General features: G+C 34.0%; 1 protein-coding gene across 2 annotated transcripts in view; it reads left to right on the top strand.

The window, feature by feature from the left end:
* Ryk (receptor like tyrosine kinase) overlaps nucleotides 1-19293 on the top strand; it is an 88187-nt gene that overhangs the window by 49792 nt on the left and 19102 nt on the right. Inside the window, exons 6-10 of one of the 2 annotated variants that reach the window (XM_078043342.1) lie at nucleotides 271-415; nucleotides 4960-5060; nucleotides 8085-8210; nucleotides 10863-10949; nucleotides 16479-16548. In XM_078043342.1, the coding sequence (XP_077899468.1) occupies nucleotides 271-415; nucleotides 4960-5060; nucleotides 8085-8210; nucleotides 10863-10949; nucleotides 16479-16548 (529 nt within the window). Of the gene's footprint in view, nucleotides 1-270; nucleotides 416-4959; nucleotides 5062-8076; nucleotides 8211-10862; nucleotides 10950-16478; nucleotides 16549-19293 lie in introns of both variants that reach the window. The other variant, XM_078043341.1, reaches the window with a different exon arrangement.

Raw genomic sequence — 19293 nt, 5'->3', positions numbered from 1 at the left:
GCACCATTATCCAAGTAATGCCATTAGCCAAAATTTTGACTCTCCTTTGTTTCTTTAGAATAATCTCTTAGCAAGATTTTTTGACTCTTGGTACACTTTAGTTAGATGTAAACTTATACTAACCCACTACTGGTAACTGATCTTATCAAAGAACAAACACATGAAATGGAAATATACAGATAATAGATTACTCATTGTGCATATTAGATCTCAGAGCAATCAGTTACATTGATTTTAAAAAGCTTAATGTGTTTTTCATTTTTATTTCAGATGATCCTGTACATGCAGCTCCAACCACTTCTACGCGTGTGTTTTATATCAGCGTAGGGGTTTGTTGTGCAGTAATATTTCTTGTAGCAATAATACTAGCTGTTTTGCACCTTCATAGTATGAAAAGGATTGAACTGGATGACAGGTATTGTATATAGTTTGGGAAAGGAGAAAAATAAAAGCAGTTATTTGCATTTGTGTAAGAGCCCCAAACACTTTGTTTCTTTCTTGTAGTTCCTCTCTCCATCATTCTCTATCCATCTGTCTATGGAAGACACACTTACTGAATGTCTGCTGTGATTTTAACCAGAGTCATGGGGAATCTTTTGAATTAAACCAGTATTTAAGTCCTCCTTCCAGAGATTCTGATGCACTTGGTCTGGGAGAGTATCTGGGCATCAGTATTTTTCCTAAAGCTTCCTGGATGATTCTGTTGTTAAGCCAGTTTGTGGTGTACTTAGTTATATGTTATGCTAAGTGTTGGGAATATAAAAATTAATGATGGTGTCAAGGATTTGAGCTTTGACATTAACCCATTATCATAAAAGAATAGATTTGATGATTGTGATGTGAATAATATAGTGTGAGAATACAAAAGTACTTGCTCCAGCCTGAGTGAGTCAGAGATGACAAGGAGGAGGACTTAATAGTCAGGACAGAGTGAGAGATAAAGATGGAATGGTAAACAGGCTTATTTCACAATCCACAGTTCTCTTTTTCTTCCTCATTGATTTCCAGGTTCTGACTTAGGATATTCCTGGCTTCATGACTGGGCTTTAGACCTTTAAACTTTTCCTCTTCTTCTTTTTTTCTTTTTTAAAGAGAGAGTGAGAGAGGAGAGAGAGAGAGAGAGAATTTTTTAATATTTATTTTTTAGTTCTCGGCGGACACAACATCTTTGTTGGTATGTGGTGCTGAGGATCGAACCCGGGCCACACGCATTCCAGGCGAGCGAGCTACCGCTTGAGCCACATCTCCAGCCCTCCTCTTCTTCTTACTGTGTCCTTTCTTGCACTGTTCCTCAGTTTGCCCTGCACCTTGCCCTTCAGGACTTTTGAAGGGCTCCTTGTATTTGTGCAGTCCAGTCCAGACCCTCCATTCTTTAATTCCAGCTCCATTGCCATCTTTTTCATGAAATCTTTTATAAGATTTCTACCATCCATTCCCCTCTCTCACCTATGGCAGTTGCTGTATCTTTTCCTCAAGTAAGTTTTATGTACTTTTCTTATTCTTTGTACTAGAATATAAGCCCTCTACAAGTAAGAGGGAAGACTGCTTTTCTGATTGCTGAATCCCCTGTCTTAACACAATGTCTTACATATAGTGGGATAAGTCTTACATTTAGTAAGCACATTCCTCGCATAAATAAGAACCTAAGGGACCAGGGAGTTGACTGGAGTCTGTACTCTCTGTCTCCATTGTGTTACTTTTCTTTCTTTCTTTCTTTTTAAAAATATTTATTTTTTAGTTATAGGTAGACACAATATAGTTATTTTTATGTGGTACTTAGGATCAAACCCAGGGCCTCACACTAGCGCTCTCCCTCTGAGCCACAACCCCAGCCCTTACTTTGCTTTCTTGAGTGGAAAAAGACAAGAAAATAAGAGGGAAGTACACAAGTGATGTGTTTCAGAATGTTTTGTGTACATGTGGTTTTGAAGCTTAGATTTAGATTTTACAGAGGGGAAAACATGCATTAGGAATCAATTGAAGTAACTAACATTTTATATAGGACTTTGAGAGACGATGTAAGTGGATTTACCAGTCACTAGATAGCCATTTTGTTATACTAATAATTCTTTGCATTTTCAGTGCCCATCGCCTGCTCATGTCAGAAGCTCATGTCCGGCTTATGTTTTTCTGTTTCATGAAAGTATACTTTTCTTTGTCATTGGTTGGTTGACTTAGTGTTTTCTGAACTCTCATTGGGGCTTAATTGGGCCTACTTGGGGCTCATTGCACCAGGCACTGGCTGATGAGTAAACAGGTACTTTCCTATTCCTGTAGAGTTTATATTGTCTCCTTCTTGGAGAGACAGACATTGAACATTCCCTACTGGAATGTAGGGTAGGAAGCTTTGTTGTGTTCACTGCTGTATTGCCAACTCCCAGCACAGTAGCGTGGCATATAGTAGACACTTATTAAATAATTATTGAATAAATAAATAAATAAGCAAATTACACAGAAAAATAACAGAAAAGTACAAATTGTAATAAGTGTTTTGAAAGAAAATCTTGATATTTCCCTAAAGTCTTAGCTTTGTTCTAGAACAGAGTTAATATCTCCACAATATTTACAAATTAATTTGTTGGTGAAAATTAAATTTATCTAGACTGGTCTTAAACTATTAAATGTAAGCAAATATACATTTTCATATCATTTTCTACCTGCTTTGATGCAGTTGTAAAGGTCTGAACTTTAACAGATGTCAGGGGTAGGTCTCTAAACTGCTCCTTGCTTCTCTTGTAACATTAAGTCTTGGGTCCCAAAGAAAGTTTTTCATCCACTTAGGAAAGTGCTTTGCTTATTGATTGTTTGGTCCTCCCTTTCCATTTAACATCTGTCAAGCATACAAAAAATTGACTGATAAACCCATAACTCTCTGACTGTGCCCACAAGCCTCTCAGAGATTCTAAAGTGGCACAGGAGTGCCACCCAGTGGTCAGTTTATGGGGAAAAAGGGGTTGTTCATTTATTCAGCCATCATTATTGGTTGCAGGTAATATACTGTGCTTTAACATACATAAATTTTAGCTTCACAAAAGTCCAATGAGATAGGTTTTCTTAATTCCATTTTATGGGTAAGTAATTTATTTGAGGATGGCAATGCTTTTCTTCTCTCCCTGTTACTGAATACTGGATTTCTAACAACTTTGTTTCTGGTTTTATCCTTTAGTAGTACTTAGAACTGGAAAACACATGTCTTTATCATTCTAAGGAATGAGGATGCATAATATCAATAATAAAAACAGTAATAATATGAAATGTATGTCTGAAGGCCTCATGTAATCCTTTTAGCAATCTTGTAGTATTATGCTCCTTTTATCCATGAGGATTTGAGGCTCCAGGAGGACCTAATAGTTTGCCTAAGTCATGCCGTTAGTATTGGTTGTACTGGCAGTTGTGATTTCACGGTATATGCCCCATTTGTTTACTGCACTGCACCAAACCTACTGCATGTATAAACTCATATAGACCAATTCTTGAATAAGCTCCAGCCTTAAAAACTCTTACAGAACTCTGACTGGATGATGGCCTTGTGAATCCTTGTTATATTCTCAGAGTTGCTAAGTATTTTCAGCAAAGGTGCTAGGAAACCAGGGCTAACTGTAGCCCCAAGGAAGGAGCAGATAATCTGAAATGACGGGCATCTCAAGGGAAGGCATACTAAGGGGCATTTCATTATGCAGACAGGCATTTTCAATACACGGTGTGCTGAGCAAAATGGCTTGTAGATGTGCTCTAAATGTTTATTGGGGGACATTCCTATCTTCATTTTTACTCTGTCACTTTTCGGGAGTATTTTAGTTATAATAGCAGATAATAGTAGATTGTATTATTGGTGATTAAAAAAACTACTTAGGTGCTTACAGTGCTCATTGTGTGGGTGTTATATATTTACATTTTTCAGACGTACATAAAAGCTCTCAGAATTGATAAGATTCAAATTCGTGTATAAAAGTTGCAGATTATGTGGCAGCCCTTTGTCGTCATGTATTTTTTTAATTACCAGATTTTGAAAATACAGAGCTTTTGTGTAGAGAGTTAGCTTAGGAAGGTTGGAGCTTTTGTTGGGGCTCTACTGATTCTGTAGCTCAGATTTGTAAGGCCTATCCTGCCATCTGGTTTCACTCTTAATTCTTAATTTCTGTGCTTCACTTTTGCACTGCTGCAGAATTACAAGGATATTGAGACTAGAGTATGCCCAGGGGTGACCTGGGACAAGTTGCTTTACGCTGAAAAGACAAAAGGACATGCTCGGAAACTGTTAATTTTTAGTCTCAAACACGATTAGCAATTATTTGAGCCTACTTCTTCTAGATCTTCTGTCTTATTTAGAGAATATGGAGTAATATAATATTTCAGGTTCTAGAAATTTCTGGGAACTTCCATAACATCTAAAAGAGTGGGATTGGGGAATAGCAGAAACAAATAAACATTCATGTGTTTGTTCACATTCATGTAAATATGAGCCAGATTTGATCTTCCATCCCAAGCTTTGATGATGTTGGCATATTTTATTTGGTTTGATATTCCCTTATCTCTAGGCTGTTTGATTTGGGACCATCACTAAAAGAAACCTGTCTTTCTACTCCTCTCCTAAGAAGCAGTTTACTTGAATGGCATGGGCTCTTTTCTTGCAAGATGAGCCATAGTTCTCTAATGTATCCTTGTGTGAGGTTCAGGACTACTGCTTGAGAACTAGTACCCACATTTCTGAATAATTTTAGTAAGAGTAACCTGCTCAATGAGTTTGGAGGTAGAAATGAAAGAAAAAAAAATAGAGCTTTACATTGTGAGGCAGATTAAAATTTCAATATGGAATATGTTATAGAGATTTATGTGTATTATGATTGTCATCAGGATTTTAGGCTGGTTATAATGCTACATGTGTATTGTATGTATGAAAAATGAATTTTTCATTGAAGCTGACTTGTCAAATATTTCTCTTTTTAAAATGATTTCTAGCATCAGTGCCAGCAGTAGTTCCCAAGGGCTGTCTCAGCCATCCACGCAGACGACTCAGTATCTGAGAGCTGACACACCCAACAATGCAACGCCTATCACCAGTAAGAGTTAATATAATTCTAAAGCTGTTTCCAAAGTTTTCTGTAGTCTGTTTGTGTCAGTAGTTCTTCATGATTAATATACTTGAGGGACATGTGTACCATGCTATGCACATAGTGTCTACCTTGTATAAAATTAGATACGATTTTCAACCTTTGCTTTCTAGAGCATTGAATAAAACATTCTAAAATTGGAGTATTAAAAAATAAAGTTAAATTAATTGCTAGAATTAGTTTTGCTTTGGGGAGCTTTCCATAGTTAAATCAACTCTATAGAAATTAAGAAGGAAGTTGTTTAAATATTTACATGGAATAAGTTATTCAGCTGTATACAGAGAAAGCCTTTGGATTTTAATGAATTGTTCGATATTCTTATGGGCCATGTAAAGACTTTACGTTGTTTTTGTTGTTGGGCCAGTACCTGGCACATTCATGTACTCTACCATTGAGCTATGCATTATTTTCTAATTTTAATAGGCAGGTAGGTGGTACCATTGGGAGTTGAGAGCATGGGATCTAATTTCCTTTTATGAACAGTATTTTGATGAAAGTTTCACACACTTTAACATGTAGGTGTTTTGGGGAAAGTAATTTAAAAAAATTGTTGAAAAATTATTGTAAATATTAAATACAGTGTAATGTTATGATATATGTATATAATATGGAATAAAATAGTCATTCTTAGAGTATAAGACAAAATGAGGAATGGTTAACATGGAAATAAATAACATCATAATCATCAAGATAAAGAGTGGGCCAGAGAGCCACCTGTACAGTTATGACTCAGAAGTGCCATTGATAAAGTAGGATCTTGTAGGCAATTAACTGTCTTCTTTAGTGGCTGGTATTTATACTTTAATAAGATTATCTGCCCTCCACCTTACCCTGTTGTGGTCTTGCAATACTGTTTCCAATTAAAAATAACCAGAATTTTTTGGAGAAGCGGCTGACTCCAGGTCTAGGTCAGGAAACAAATAAGATGAACCTGGGACATGTTGCTGAGCCAGATATCAAGAAAGCTGCTAAAGACTCAAAGAGCTCTCATTGGCCAAAGATGGAACCATTTGAACATCAAAGAGACAACAGGATTGAAAAATAAATTGTGTAAAAATCTATAAATTTATAATGCTTTTTAAAAAATGGTTCATAATGAGAGGTAATTGAAGCTCCAGTAATATCTTACTCTGACAGTTGGCTGCATGAACTGTATTTCAGGGTCTCCAGGTGGTGCTGGTTGATGAGGGAAAAAGGCTTCTTTACAGGAGATTTCCCACTGATAAATGCAGAAGGAATGGTAGGATTAGAAAATCACATTTGCAACCCCTAACAATATATTTGATTCAGGAAAGCTCACCAGTGATTAAAACTCTAAAACAAAGGGAGAAATTTTTAAAATTGAGGGATCAGGTCACCACCTCAATCCACTGGTGAAACAATATTACTAAGAATGAGACAATCAGATAATTTTGTATAGCAGGAGATGGTGTGCCACCCATGGAATATTCTTGTCTTCCCTAAATCCTAAAAGTTAACCTGGACTTAATTAAGGCTATAGAATTGACTTGTAGTTTATAGGAAATTTAGGGTTAAGGAACAAATTATTTGATACTTGAAGAAGTAGATTCCAGATGTTCTCCAGGATAATTGGCCCACCTTTTTCAGTAGACAGTGCCCTCCCCCCAATTTTTTTAAGAATATATTTGTCTAGATTAAAAGAAATTTAACAGAAATCATAACAGAAACCCTACTGTCAACAAAAGAAATATAAGCTTCTTAGGAAATACAGTGCTAGATGTGAAAGTAGTTCCAGCTATTCAGAAGAGGCATCCCTTAATGGTTAGATGGCAAGCTTTGCTTAGAATTGATTCTTAATTGTGGATACGACCTTAAGAATAGATAATTCACTGATGATAAGTGCTAAATGAGCCTTTTAAGTAAGAATAATGGAAATTCAATTATATATTTTAGAAAATTGTTGTTAATAGGATACTTGTGTTTAATAGTGCACATTACCTTAAGGAGCTAGGTAATTTATTATGTATACTTAAAACAAAATACTTTATAAAAGGTCAATAGAAATATATTTGTTTTATGAATAAAAAAGGAGGCATTTAAAGACAGAATGACTGAGAAATTTCTCCAGAAAACAATATAACAGACCACATATTCAAGAAACTAAGAATTTGAGGCAGGATTAAACATACACTGACACACCTATGCTCACACATCTGGACATACTGCCCTCAAACTGGTGATCAGTGGTTTCAAGTGTTGTCAGTCTATATCCATTATAAAGTTCCCCAGAGCCTTTCATGCAGTTCTTCTGGTGGCAATTGATGATCATTGGTTTATTCATTTTTTTTAGAGGGGTTTTAGAGGAGTTTTGCCAACGTTGATAAATCATTAGAGATGCTATTGCAGTTTCTACTGGCTAACACAAGATCTGCTTTTTTTTTCTAACTTTTTTTTTTTTTTTTGGAGAGAAAACTTCAATTTGTAGCTATAAATTTTGTTTTTACTCATTGTATTCAGAATAAATGAGAACAGGTTTGAACTTCACCCTGGTATCATCAGGCTGTGGGAATACCAGAGTCATTAAATTGATAATGTATCTTGTTAGAAAAGATGTTTCTCTTTATTTGAAATGTTCCTTTGCTATATGAGTATATTAAAAAATCCTTTGGGAGAAGAACTGTCCATAAAAGGGATTAAATGAAATTCTGTAAGTCAAAGTTTGTTTCATTTGACTGACAGACATTTGAAGTAATTGTAATATTATTTCTGGTGTTTCTTATTTTAATTATATATTTTAACATTTGGGGGTAGAATTGTGGTAGGTGGGAAAGCATTTCTTTACAAGGTCGTGTGCCTTTCATAAGTAACTCACATATGTGCCTGTTTTCTTTTATGAATCTCGTATTCATTCATTCCTGTGACTTGAGTCCTAAGGTTTTAACTCAACTATTTGACCCCAATACCTTAATAAGGGTATTTATATTGCTTGGTTTGGCTTTGTTGGCTCCTCAGGTTATCCTACCTTGAGGATAGAGAAGAACGACCTGAGAAGTGTCACTCTTTTAGAGGCCAAAGCCAAGGTGAAGGATATAGCAATATCCAGGGAGAGGATAACCCTAAAAGATGTACTCCAAGAAGGTATTTATTATCTTAAAATCTGTTTTTTTTTTAAAATGGTTTTTATTTTCCTGTTTCTTGGGTTTTTTATTATGTCTTATATAGCTTATTGTAACTCTAGATTTTCAGGTATAATAAAGCATACATAAGTGTTCTGTTTTGTTCTTATTTAAAATGATCATTACCTAGCAGGTCTCTTTGAAAATATTTTAAGACATTTCTCTCTGACAAATAGTATGGAGGTTCTAGCAAATGGAATTGGGCTTTGAAATTAGACTTTATGTTCCAGTTCCAGGATATATTATACGTGTGACCAATTAATTACTTAATGTCTTAGATCTCCAGTTTCCTCTTCTGTAAATTTAGATTACACAGTTGTATAAATAGTAGTCTTCATAACTCTTAGACTAGTTATGAAGATTAGATGAAATAATATACATTACATGAATTAGCACATAATAGTATTTGATAGGTAGTAATATTGTTTCCTTCCCCTCTTGCTATCCTTGCTTTCTTTTTTGAGTTTTCAGGGAATTGGTTATAAAGATGCTGAAAGATGAAAGCAGAAATTAATAATAAAATATTGCATTGAGCTTTTCATGTTGCTGAAGAGAATTACTTTCTTTTCACTCCCACTGTAATTCAGTTCAGAAAGTTTTGCGAACATGTAAGACCTTCTGTATTCATCTTTTGGCTGAATACTTGTAGGCTAAACACAGCAATGTGAAGGGTTAAGCTGCCCCCAATGGCAAATGGTAATTAATAGGAGCAGATTTTGGGGTGCCCGCTTTTCAGTGTATAAATGCCACTTCATATGGTCGTCTTTCTAAGCATAACTAGTTTTTAGATTTACCTGTTGCCTAAAGGCAGTTAATAGACGAGATAGCGTTTCTTAAAGAATTAGACCAGTGACTAAATGATATGTTTGCAGTTTCTTTGGGTCTCTAAACAGGATTGAATAAGTTATCTATTGTGGTGGTATAAATTTGAGAAAAAGAGGAAATTTGGAATTATGTAATGTTTTCCTTGATGTTTTCAGGGCTGTAATAATTTGTCTTAAAACTTTTTATTTCAGAAAAGAAAACAAGGCCAATTTTTAAAATTAACATTTTAAAGAGTGATCAGGTTCACTGGAAATCTGATAAATACAAATCAAACAACAGTTACATGCCATTTTTCATCTGTCACATTGAGAAAAATTAAAAAGATTACACCCAGACTGACAGAGCTATGAGGGGACAAGCTGATGGCAATATGAATCCCTGTGGCCTTGTGGTAGAGTGATATATGTTCAGATATACTTTAGTGCATGTTCCCACATCCATAATGGTTTTGTTTCTAAGCCTGTAAACCCATGTTTGGGAATATTTAAAATGGAACTAGGTATGAGGAAGAGAAGACGGAGTATGAATTTCTGCAGTGTTCCCTTGAGAGAGCAAAGCTCAATCAAGCAAGGTCAGCTTGAGTGGGGATAGAAGGGCAGACCTTTGTGAGGAAGATTATGGCAGGTCATGGTGTTACCTCTGAGGGTGTATTGACGGAAATGTTTGAAAGTATTTACTCACCTCTAAGCAAATTGCTTTGAATAAAGATTATCCAAAGATTTTTTTTTTTTTTTTTTTTTTAATACCTTGAGCATCCAAGTTACTCTGTGTCTCTGGGCTACAGTAAGACTTGATCTAGATGGGCACCAACAGCTTCAGCACTTGACGGTGAAAGGCTTTGAAGCCCACAAGTATGTGTAGTATCTGCAGTAAGTTGAAGCTGTTTACAGGCATTTCTTTCTTTCTTTTTTTTTTCAATTTTATTTTAGTTTTAGATGGATACAATATCTTTATTTTATTTATTTTTTTATGTGATGCTGAGGATCAAACCCAGTGCTTCTTGTGTGTGAGGCAAGTGCTCTATCACTGAGCCACAACCCCAGCCCCACAGGCATTTCTTTTTATTTGTGAAAGTAAGAAAGAGGAACATTTTCTTATGGAAAAGAGTGACACGAGACTAATTTTCAATGATCATTTCCTCATTAGGAAACTTTTTTTTTGATTAGCAGGTAGGAAATTACTAATAAAAAAATATGGATTTTCATAGTATTTTTAACCATTGAGTAAAATGATTAACCCAAAGGTCATAACTTCTTCTCTTTTTACCATAAAGTTTTTAGGAACACTTTTATACTAATGATCTGAGAGGGCAAGTGACTTGTCTGAGACTGAAGTAGAGAGTGGTAGAAAGATTAGAACCCAGGATTGTCTAAATCTAGGACTTTGTACCCCTGGCCTTCCTACATTTTTTAGCACTGCAGCAGCAGAGAAGAGAGTCCATTTTTCTCCTTTTGTCACCGCTCTGAGGTGACCTAGAAACTCAAGTGTCTGAATTGATGCCCCATTACTGAACTCCAGTGCTCCTGGCTATGGTACTAGTTTATTTAGGATAATTCAGAAAAAAAAATTTCTCATATATTTAGTGTAGATTTAGTGTTTCCCAAAAGTCAGTTAAGGTTATGAAGAACTTTAATAGCTATTAGATACCAACAATTTGGGCCTTTTTACTTTGGGCTGAAATAATGTTAATCATACATACCCTTGTCATGTTTACGTTGCCAGAAAGTTGTTTTACTGTAAGGTTATGAGGTTTTTGTATAATCGCATTAATTATTATTTTTCCTCTTAGGTACTTTTGGGCGTATTTTCCATGGGATTTTAGTAGATGAAAAAGATCCAAATAAAGAAAAACCAACATTTGTAAAAACAGTTAAAGGTAGGGTTTTTTCTTATACTATTTCCATACTATTTCTGGTATGGCTCATGCCAGCAAAATTCTGTTTCTCAGTGTGTGCTGGACCTTTTAAATTAGGCCATGTTAATTTAGCTCATATGAGGCTAACTTTTGAGGAGATTTGGGTTGTTAGGTATAGAAAATAGAAGACTTACAAATTAAGATATTAAACATTTATTAGATATTATTCTGATTTCTAGTTATATTGTATCCACTTGAATTCATTGTTGTTATATCTAATTTTGGTTTTTCCTTAGGTTAAAACTGTTTGCTTTCATTTCCTTAGAAAACATTGTCATTAGTTTTTCCTCTTCCAATACTGAAGTCTATAAAGAAAAAATTACTATTATCTTCAGACCCATAGCACCCTACATGGTAGACACTGTTTATCTTTTACCCCTTATCTTCACTTTTCTCTTGGATGCTGTATAATAATGTGCCAGAAAATGTCTGTTCCTATATGTATATGTATTTCGTGGTAGACTTTTGTAGGTATAACCACAGCTGGGATTGATGGACCAAAGAGTGTATACATTTAAAATTTTGAGAGATATTGTCAGATTGTGCTCTAAAATGTAGCACTAATTTATATTTTCACGAACAGAATACCTATTTTCACATATTCTTATTTAGGGTTATTTTTTGAAATGTGATGCCTAATTTTTTGTTTGTTTATATAAATTATTCAACTAGAGATTTCCTATCAGAACACTATAATATTATTTGTGTATGTCTTATTCCCTAATTCTGGTAAATTAACAACACTTTTTAAGTGTTAGAATTTTAAATATTTAAATCTGATGTTTGTAAAAGCTTAAATAATACTTACTTAATTTTTTAATTTTTAATTTTCTGTGGTGCTGGGGATTCAACACAGGGCCTCATGCATGCTAGGCAAGTGCTCTCTACCACTGAACTACATCCTCAGATAACTCTTACTTGCTCATTTTGAGAGTAAGAAAAATTTGGTAACATATGAGGTGCTCAGTGTCTCTCAGTATCTGATACAGGTTGAAATGACAGGATACTAGTTTCTAAAAAACAGATTTATCACTTTGTGGAGGGTGAGGGAAAAATTAAATTATTTTTATGAGTAGGAGGTGACAAAATTTTATGAGGTTTACAAAGTTATTTTATAATAACTTTCTAAATTAAAGGAATACTTGGAAAGTATGTTGATTGTCTCTAAAAAATATTTTTGGTTTGAAGAAAAATCTTTGGAATTTAATTGCCTATAATCTAGCAAATTGCTTGTTTAAAGCTATGATTAATAAGCACACTCATACACATACACACCTTTTATCTTTTTTAAACAAATGGTTTAACTTACTATAACGTTTAGTATTTGTTTTTATTAACCCACTCATTCCCAGCCCCTCCCCCCAAATTAAAGGTTTATATTTAAGTTAAATCCTGATAGGCTTTCTAACTAGATTTGAAGGATAGTTCTTACCTTTTTGTAAGGGTAAAATTTGAACCATAAGTATAATAAAACAATTGTTTTTGGTTTTCCTGTTTTTTTTTTTAAAGGGAACATTTCTTTTTAATTCTAACATTTCTTCTAGGGTTATTAAATATTCTGTGGACCATTCAGAACTGAGCTATTATTTATTTGTTTTGAATGAATCCTGAATTAACAAAAGGGGTTTCTTTCTTTTTTCTTTTTTTTATTTGTTTTAATTAGTTACACATGACAGTACAATTATCTTGACAAAAAGGGGTTTCTATACAGAATTGGGTTGATTTAAGGTTGGAAGTGGGAGAAAAGGAAATGAAAACAATAAAGAAGCACAATGTGGATACTAGGACTCTTTTATAAGATGAGATTTCTCTTTTCTGTGTGTGTGTGTATGTGTGTGTGTGTGTGTGAGAGAGAGAGAGAGAGAGAGAGAAAGTGAGAAAGTGTGCGTTGTAGTCACTTTGTTGTTTTTCTGCCTCACCACACTGTGTTCTCAGCTGGACAGAAATAAGAGAAAACACAGTGAGTCTTTAGTCAGCATATAATCATAGTTTGCACAGGGGATGGAGAGGAAGTGTACTTGTCTCAAAATTGTTGAAGAGATAACTTCATTTGATTATCTCTGAGATTTATTCTTTTGGATGTTATTTTTATTTTTTAACTTAAGCTACGTGGAGCTAATGAAGTTCTTCACAAATCTGTATGCTTTGTTACATGCTGTACAATTAGACATTCTGTGTGAAATGGAAAAATGAAGTTTTAAAGAGAATACCAATCTTTCCTTTAGGCATAAGCAGGAAATTAGCTTTTTAAAAAATTCATAATTTTGTGCAGAGACCCACTGGACAGTCAAATGCAAATTTTCAGAGATTGAAATTGGGAGCTTGAATCTTACATAATAGGAATTGTGAAATTGAATTCCATGAAATAAATGAATAAGTTGGGGTCATTGAAATTAAGACAGTATTTTTTTAATAGTTGCTAAATTTTTATAATTTTTGAAATGTCATGTTTAATATCATTTATGCTTCCTTGTAATTTTTAAACTGTAGATTTAATAGTACCCTTTTTATATGTATACATCTTGAAGATAGACCATTTATTATTTAAAACAAAAAGACTGGAGAAGGAATTCATAAAAAATGACTTGTTTTTTTCAATTTAAAGTTTTAATTTTAATGCAGAAAAATAATTCCATCTGTGTGACAAAGTGGAATAATAGAAAAGTAATAAAAACTGTAATGACATTAAGACAAAGCATAGAATTTTTTGATAATTGCTTATTCAGTATATTTGGGGGGGCTGGGGATGTGGCTCAAACACGCTCGCCTGGCATGCGTGCGGCCCGGGTTCGATCCTCGGCACCACATACAAACAAAGATGTTGTGTCCGCCAAAAACTTAAAAATAAAATATTAAAAAATTCTCTCTTTCTTTTTCTCTCTCTCACACACTCTCTCTTTTAAAAAATATATTTTGCAAAATTTCCTTTTTTATCATGTCTCTGTTTGTAAATAAGGTGTGTTGACACCAAATTCACATTTTCATACATGTATTTTGTATAATGATGACCATCTCCTTCCACTATCCTTGCTATTCCCCTTTCCCTCCCTTTCCCTCCCACCCCTAGAAAATGACTTCTTAATAAATGGATAAAATTATTTTTTCCACTTTAAAACTTTCTTAATTATTCAATGCATGTATTCCTGGCTTAATTGAACATGCTTATCAAAGTTAAGGACTTAAAAAAATAGTATATAAAATGACATCCTGACATTAACCTTTTGTGTACTTGAATCTTGCCAGTTGAAGGTAAGTAAATGCTTACCAAGTAGGCTTTTTTCCAATTATTACTTATTTTCAGTCGTCAAAAGATCCAACCAGGCCCCAATAGTTTTGGCCATAATTTCATTAGAAATTATTTAGGTTATAGAAAGAGCATCATGGGCATTCCACCATTTTCAAAAGATCTTTTTAAGCAGTGTTTAGACAACTAGAGTTTATTCCAGCAGACACTAGTGGGAAGCTCCTTTTCCTAAAGAGTGGTTCAAGTCCTTGGCTTTTTGTGTCCCCATTCTACAATTCCTACTTAGGTCTTAACTCAGAGAAGTTATCTAGAAAGAGAATGTTAATAACAAATAATGGGAGGGAATGAGGAAAGAAGTGAGATTCTAGTAGGTTTGGAAACAAATGAAATTTGAGTTATCTGTTTTGACAGTTCTACTGTCAAAGTAGGATAATCTAGTGCCTGAGCTCAATGGACTGGGTTTTATGATGGTTCAACATTTTACTGGGTGGGGCTAGAATGTATGGATCTTGACTTGTATTGATCAGAAACTTTAAATATTTTTATTGTTCACATAAAACTTAGTTATTGGTTTCTTTGGAAGCGTTTTATTTATTTATTTAAGTTGTTGATGGACATTTATTTTATTCATTTATTTATATTCGGTGCTGATAATTGAACCCAGTGTCTCACACATGTGAGCAAGTGCTCTATCACTGAGCCATAACCCCAGCCCTCTTTAGAAGTGTATTTAAGGATATATTGTATTCATTTGGTTTTGATATTTTAAAACTTTTTTAAAAAGTTCAAATTCATTTTCAGTTTTATAGTGGAAATACACTATAAATTTAAAGAAAATATTTTTTTCAAGTGGTGGCAAAAGTCCTCTATACTATTAAGATAGTGGTACCATAAGACAAAGAATCCTCATGGATTTGTGCAAATATTTATTTGATGGCTTCAAAATTCTTCTGAAGGAAAGCTTTACTTTAACCAGTACTGAATATGATTGGTGAATTGCATTGTCATGTCTTTTGTTTCAAAGACATGGATTTTAAAGTCAGTTTTAGTTCTGTCTTGCTACTTTGGATCAAAAACCATGAGTTTAGAAGCTAAAAATAAAATGAAATAATCTTATCTTAATTTGATCATTATATTACTCTTTCACTAATTTAATATTAGCTTTGTTTGTTTTTAACCAGAAAGAGGTAAGAAGAAGAAAATAACAAAATACACTATAGTCTCTAATCAGAACTCTTGTGGTTATTTTACTGTAGTTGTAGGTTTGTAAGTTTATACACAGAGTGCAAACAGAACAGAAAGATATAAAATGTAAGATCTCCCATCTTTAAAAGTTACCACCATAAATAATTCTCTCTTCCAGTAGGATAGAAATGCTCCCCAATATATCTAACTTTTCAAGTAATTCTGTTTTTAAAATGTAACTGATCACACAAATAGATTTATCCCTTGCTTTTAAAATTTAATCTATATCTTAAAGATATCCCTGTGTTACTACATATAAATACCTCATTTTTACAAAGGAGGCACAGAGTACTCTGGTGTACCCATGTAGCTAGTTTTCTGTTGATGGATACTTCAGTTGTTATGAGTTTTCCAGTGGGATTGATGATATAATGTGTGTGTTCATTTTGAAATTGTGTTACATGTTGCTTCTCCCACCTACCCAAGGTGCTATTGTTGAACCTGTTTTCACACAGTCTTGCCCAAACTGGCAGACTGAATTTTTGGTCTCTTTAGATCAGATGGGGGAAAATCACATCTCCTAGTTTAATTTGCATTTCTTTACTTTGGAGTAAGCCTGAGAGTCATTTTGTAATTTTGTTGGTCATTTGTTTGTTTGTTTTTTTCTTTTCTCAGTAAACCATATATTTAATCCACAGCCTTATTTCAAAAATTTTTATACTGTATGAGCTATTTAAAGAAGGAGAAAAAAAAGAAATTAGCCCTTTATATGCTGTATGTGTTGTAGTACTTTTCCAGTTAGTTAAATAGCCCTTTTTTTTTTTTTACTTTATTTATAACTTTCCTGAATCTGTTATTTTTTTGGTAAAAATTTCTCTGAAAGTTGACCTACTTAGTGAGACTGTACTGCAGTAGAACTTTAGATCTATTTAGTTATACCCGTAACTTAAAATGAAAATTCACCTTGCAGTCCAAGGTAGTTATTTACTAATAGCAAAAATGTATTAGTATAATATATATAGTATTAATAATAATTCAATAAATTTTTTTTCTTTATATAGATCAGGCTTCTGAAATTCAGGTGACAATGATGCTCACTGAAAGTTGCAAGCTTCGAGGTCTTCATCACAGGTGAGAGCAGAAGCCAACAACATTTCAGTGTTCAGTGTGTAGCCCCAGAGCTATGTTTTTATTTGAAGAACAGTTTATTGAATTCTGAATTGAAAACTTTGGGAATAGTTTTTTTAAATATATATAAAAGTAAAATACATGCATCAAAGACATTTTACAAACAAAAAGTATGAAGAAGAAAATAGTATGTAAGCCCCTATGAGTAATAATAGTTGAACTTTTCAGAAATTGTGTGTGTGAGTGTGTGTGTTTATTTCACTTAAAAAATAGGACAATGGTATAATAGTTTAGAAAGTGTTTTGTTAGGAAATGTTTTAATATACAGAACACCATCAATAAGAATAATAAATACTAATAAACCTACTTTCTAGGTCCAGTGAAATGATAGTTAATATTTCACCATATTTACTTTTTGTGATTGTACATGTGTGCTGTATTTCTATCTAATCTCTAGATATTTCTGTCAATCTATCTATATGTTTCTCTGTGGAAATATTTTATAGTAAGTTAGCCATAAACACTTTTAGTATGTTTCCAGCATACTTTTCAGAAAAAGGATGTTTTCCTGTGTAATCACAACATCATTTTTTCTTTAATGAAGTTAACGTGCTTCTTAATTTGATAAAGCAGTGTTTCCAGCTTTTTATGTCAGTAAGTATAGATCCTTGACCTCATTAAAAAAGGCAAAAAAGCTGGGTACGATGGCATATGCCTGTAATCTCAGTGGCTCAGGAGGCGGAGGCTGGAGGATAGAAAGTTCAAAGCCAGCCTCAGCAACTTAGCAAGACCCTAAACAACTTAGTGAGGGCCTGACTGAAAATAAAAAATGGGCTGGGGATGTGGCTGTGTGGTTGAGTGCTTCTGGGTTCATTCCCCAGTACTAAATAAATAAATAGGCTATATAGTGGTTCCTTGAATGATAATACCATTTTTTATTTAACTAATCCCTTATGTATGATCATTAGGTCATAATATGATTTTTTAAAAGCACTTATGGTTTTATGTGAAGAGCTCTTTTAAAAGCTTCACATTGGTCCTGTTCACAGAGCTATAATGAAAATTTCTACATTCTGAGGAGGACCTTAAATATAATATCTTAGTGTGTGGCAGTATCAGTATCAAGGGAAGGTTTTTTTTCTTCTGAAGCATTGTCAGTTTAATTTATCTGCTGTCTGAAAATTTGTCTGCATGTTTAAAAATAAAACTGAGACCATCCCTATTGGAAGATGTTTATGGACTTCTCAAAAAAGACATACAAAGTGATGTGTGCAAGAGGCATCATGCATTTTAATTTTTGCAAACCTTGGGCAGTTACTTGAATTCTGCTAAAAAGTAAGATAAATGATAATGAAAGTGAGTCCAGATTTTTGGCATTATGGTGGAAAACAAAACAAGCCACCACTAAGTTGACAACTATTTTTCTGTGATTGAATATAAAATAACTATTAGCTTCTGGTCAACCAGAGGTAAATCTCAGTAGAGAAGAGAAAGAAACAAAGTTGTTTAGGGAGGAAAAAAGCATTTTCCTAGTTTTGAAATTCCAAGATAGAAGTCTCATTAGGTTTATCATATACCATAGACATTGCCTTTTTAGTTTCATTAAAACTTTTAAAAAATAATTTTTTTAGGGAAAAAAATTAAACTCACAATATTGAGGGACAGTGAAGCTGTTCCTTTGAAGGGCTAAAGTCACATAGCTCAAGAATGTTCCTGTCCGTTGGCCTGTTTCAGTCCAAGTATGGAACTCATCGTTTGTAGGAATGAATGGACAGATCATCCCTTAGGCCACATTTTTCTAAAAAACACATTTTGTTTCCTTTAGGCTTTTGACAAGAACTGGGAAATGATCGGTTGGAAAGTTCCTTTTTGGCAATGTTGGATGTGCGTGATGTTCTGTTATGCTGACTTTAGGGGAAGCGCCAAAAGTATTTCAATGTGTCATACTAACTTAATACTTCTCTGCCTAGCCACTATTCTTAAACTGCTGAAAGCAAGACCTGTATGACAGTGTGTGGCATGGATAAATGTAAACAAAACTGGTATTTTCCCAAGAAGCAGTATTATATCCACTGTAGCCCTAAACATGCCTTGGCTGGAAATGTTCAGAGCAGGCATTTGCAGCCTTTCTCTCTCGCATCTTAATTCTGTGAGACTTTGCAGCATCCTACCAGGATGGATTAGCAGTCCCAGGATGCCCTTAGGTCATGGCATGGATTGATATTCTGAATTGGGGTTGGTACTGGACAATTCAATGAGTGAGGAAAGGCTTGGTCAGGTTAATTGCTCATCTTGGCTGTAAAGTGATAGCAGAACTCCTCGATAAAATAAACAAAGCACATTGTTAATATGTAGGAAACATTATTCTTTACATTCACTGTAGCAATTAATCTCTCCTTTTTTTTTTTTTTTGTACTGGATTGAACCCAGAAGTGTTTAACCACTGAGCCACATCCCCAGCCTTTTTATTTATTTTTTATTTTGAGATAGGATCTCACTAAGTTGTTTAGGGCCTTGCTAATTGCTCAAGCAGGCTTTAAACTGGCAATCCTCCTGTCTCAGCCTCCCAAACTGCTGGGATTTCAGGCATGCACCACCGTAACTGGCAGTTAATCTCATTTTTAAGGGAAGCCTACTACACTTTTCTTTTTGACCCCTGATGTTTAAAGACTATTCGTATTATAGGTTTTACCAACAAAATCAGTACATTCATCAAGGAAGGTCACCTGGTTTCAGATTTTACTTTTT

The sequence above is a fragment of the Ictidomys tridecemlineatus genome, chromosome 3 (assembly GCF_052094955.1).
Source record: "Ictidomys tridecemlineatus isolate mIctTri1 chromosome 3, mIctTri1.hap1, whole genome shotgun sequence".
NCBI classification, from domain to species: Eukaryota; Metazoa; Chordata; class Mammalia; order Rodentia; family Sciuridae; genus Ictidomys; species Ictidomys tridecemlineatus.
This window is presented reverse-complemented; position numbering and strand designations above follow the sequence as displayed.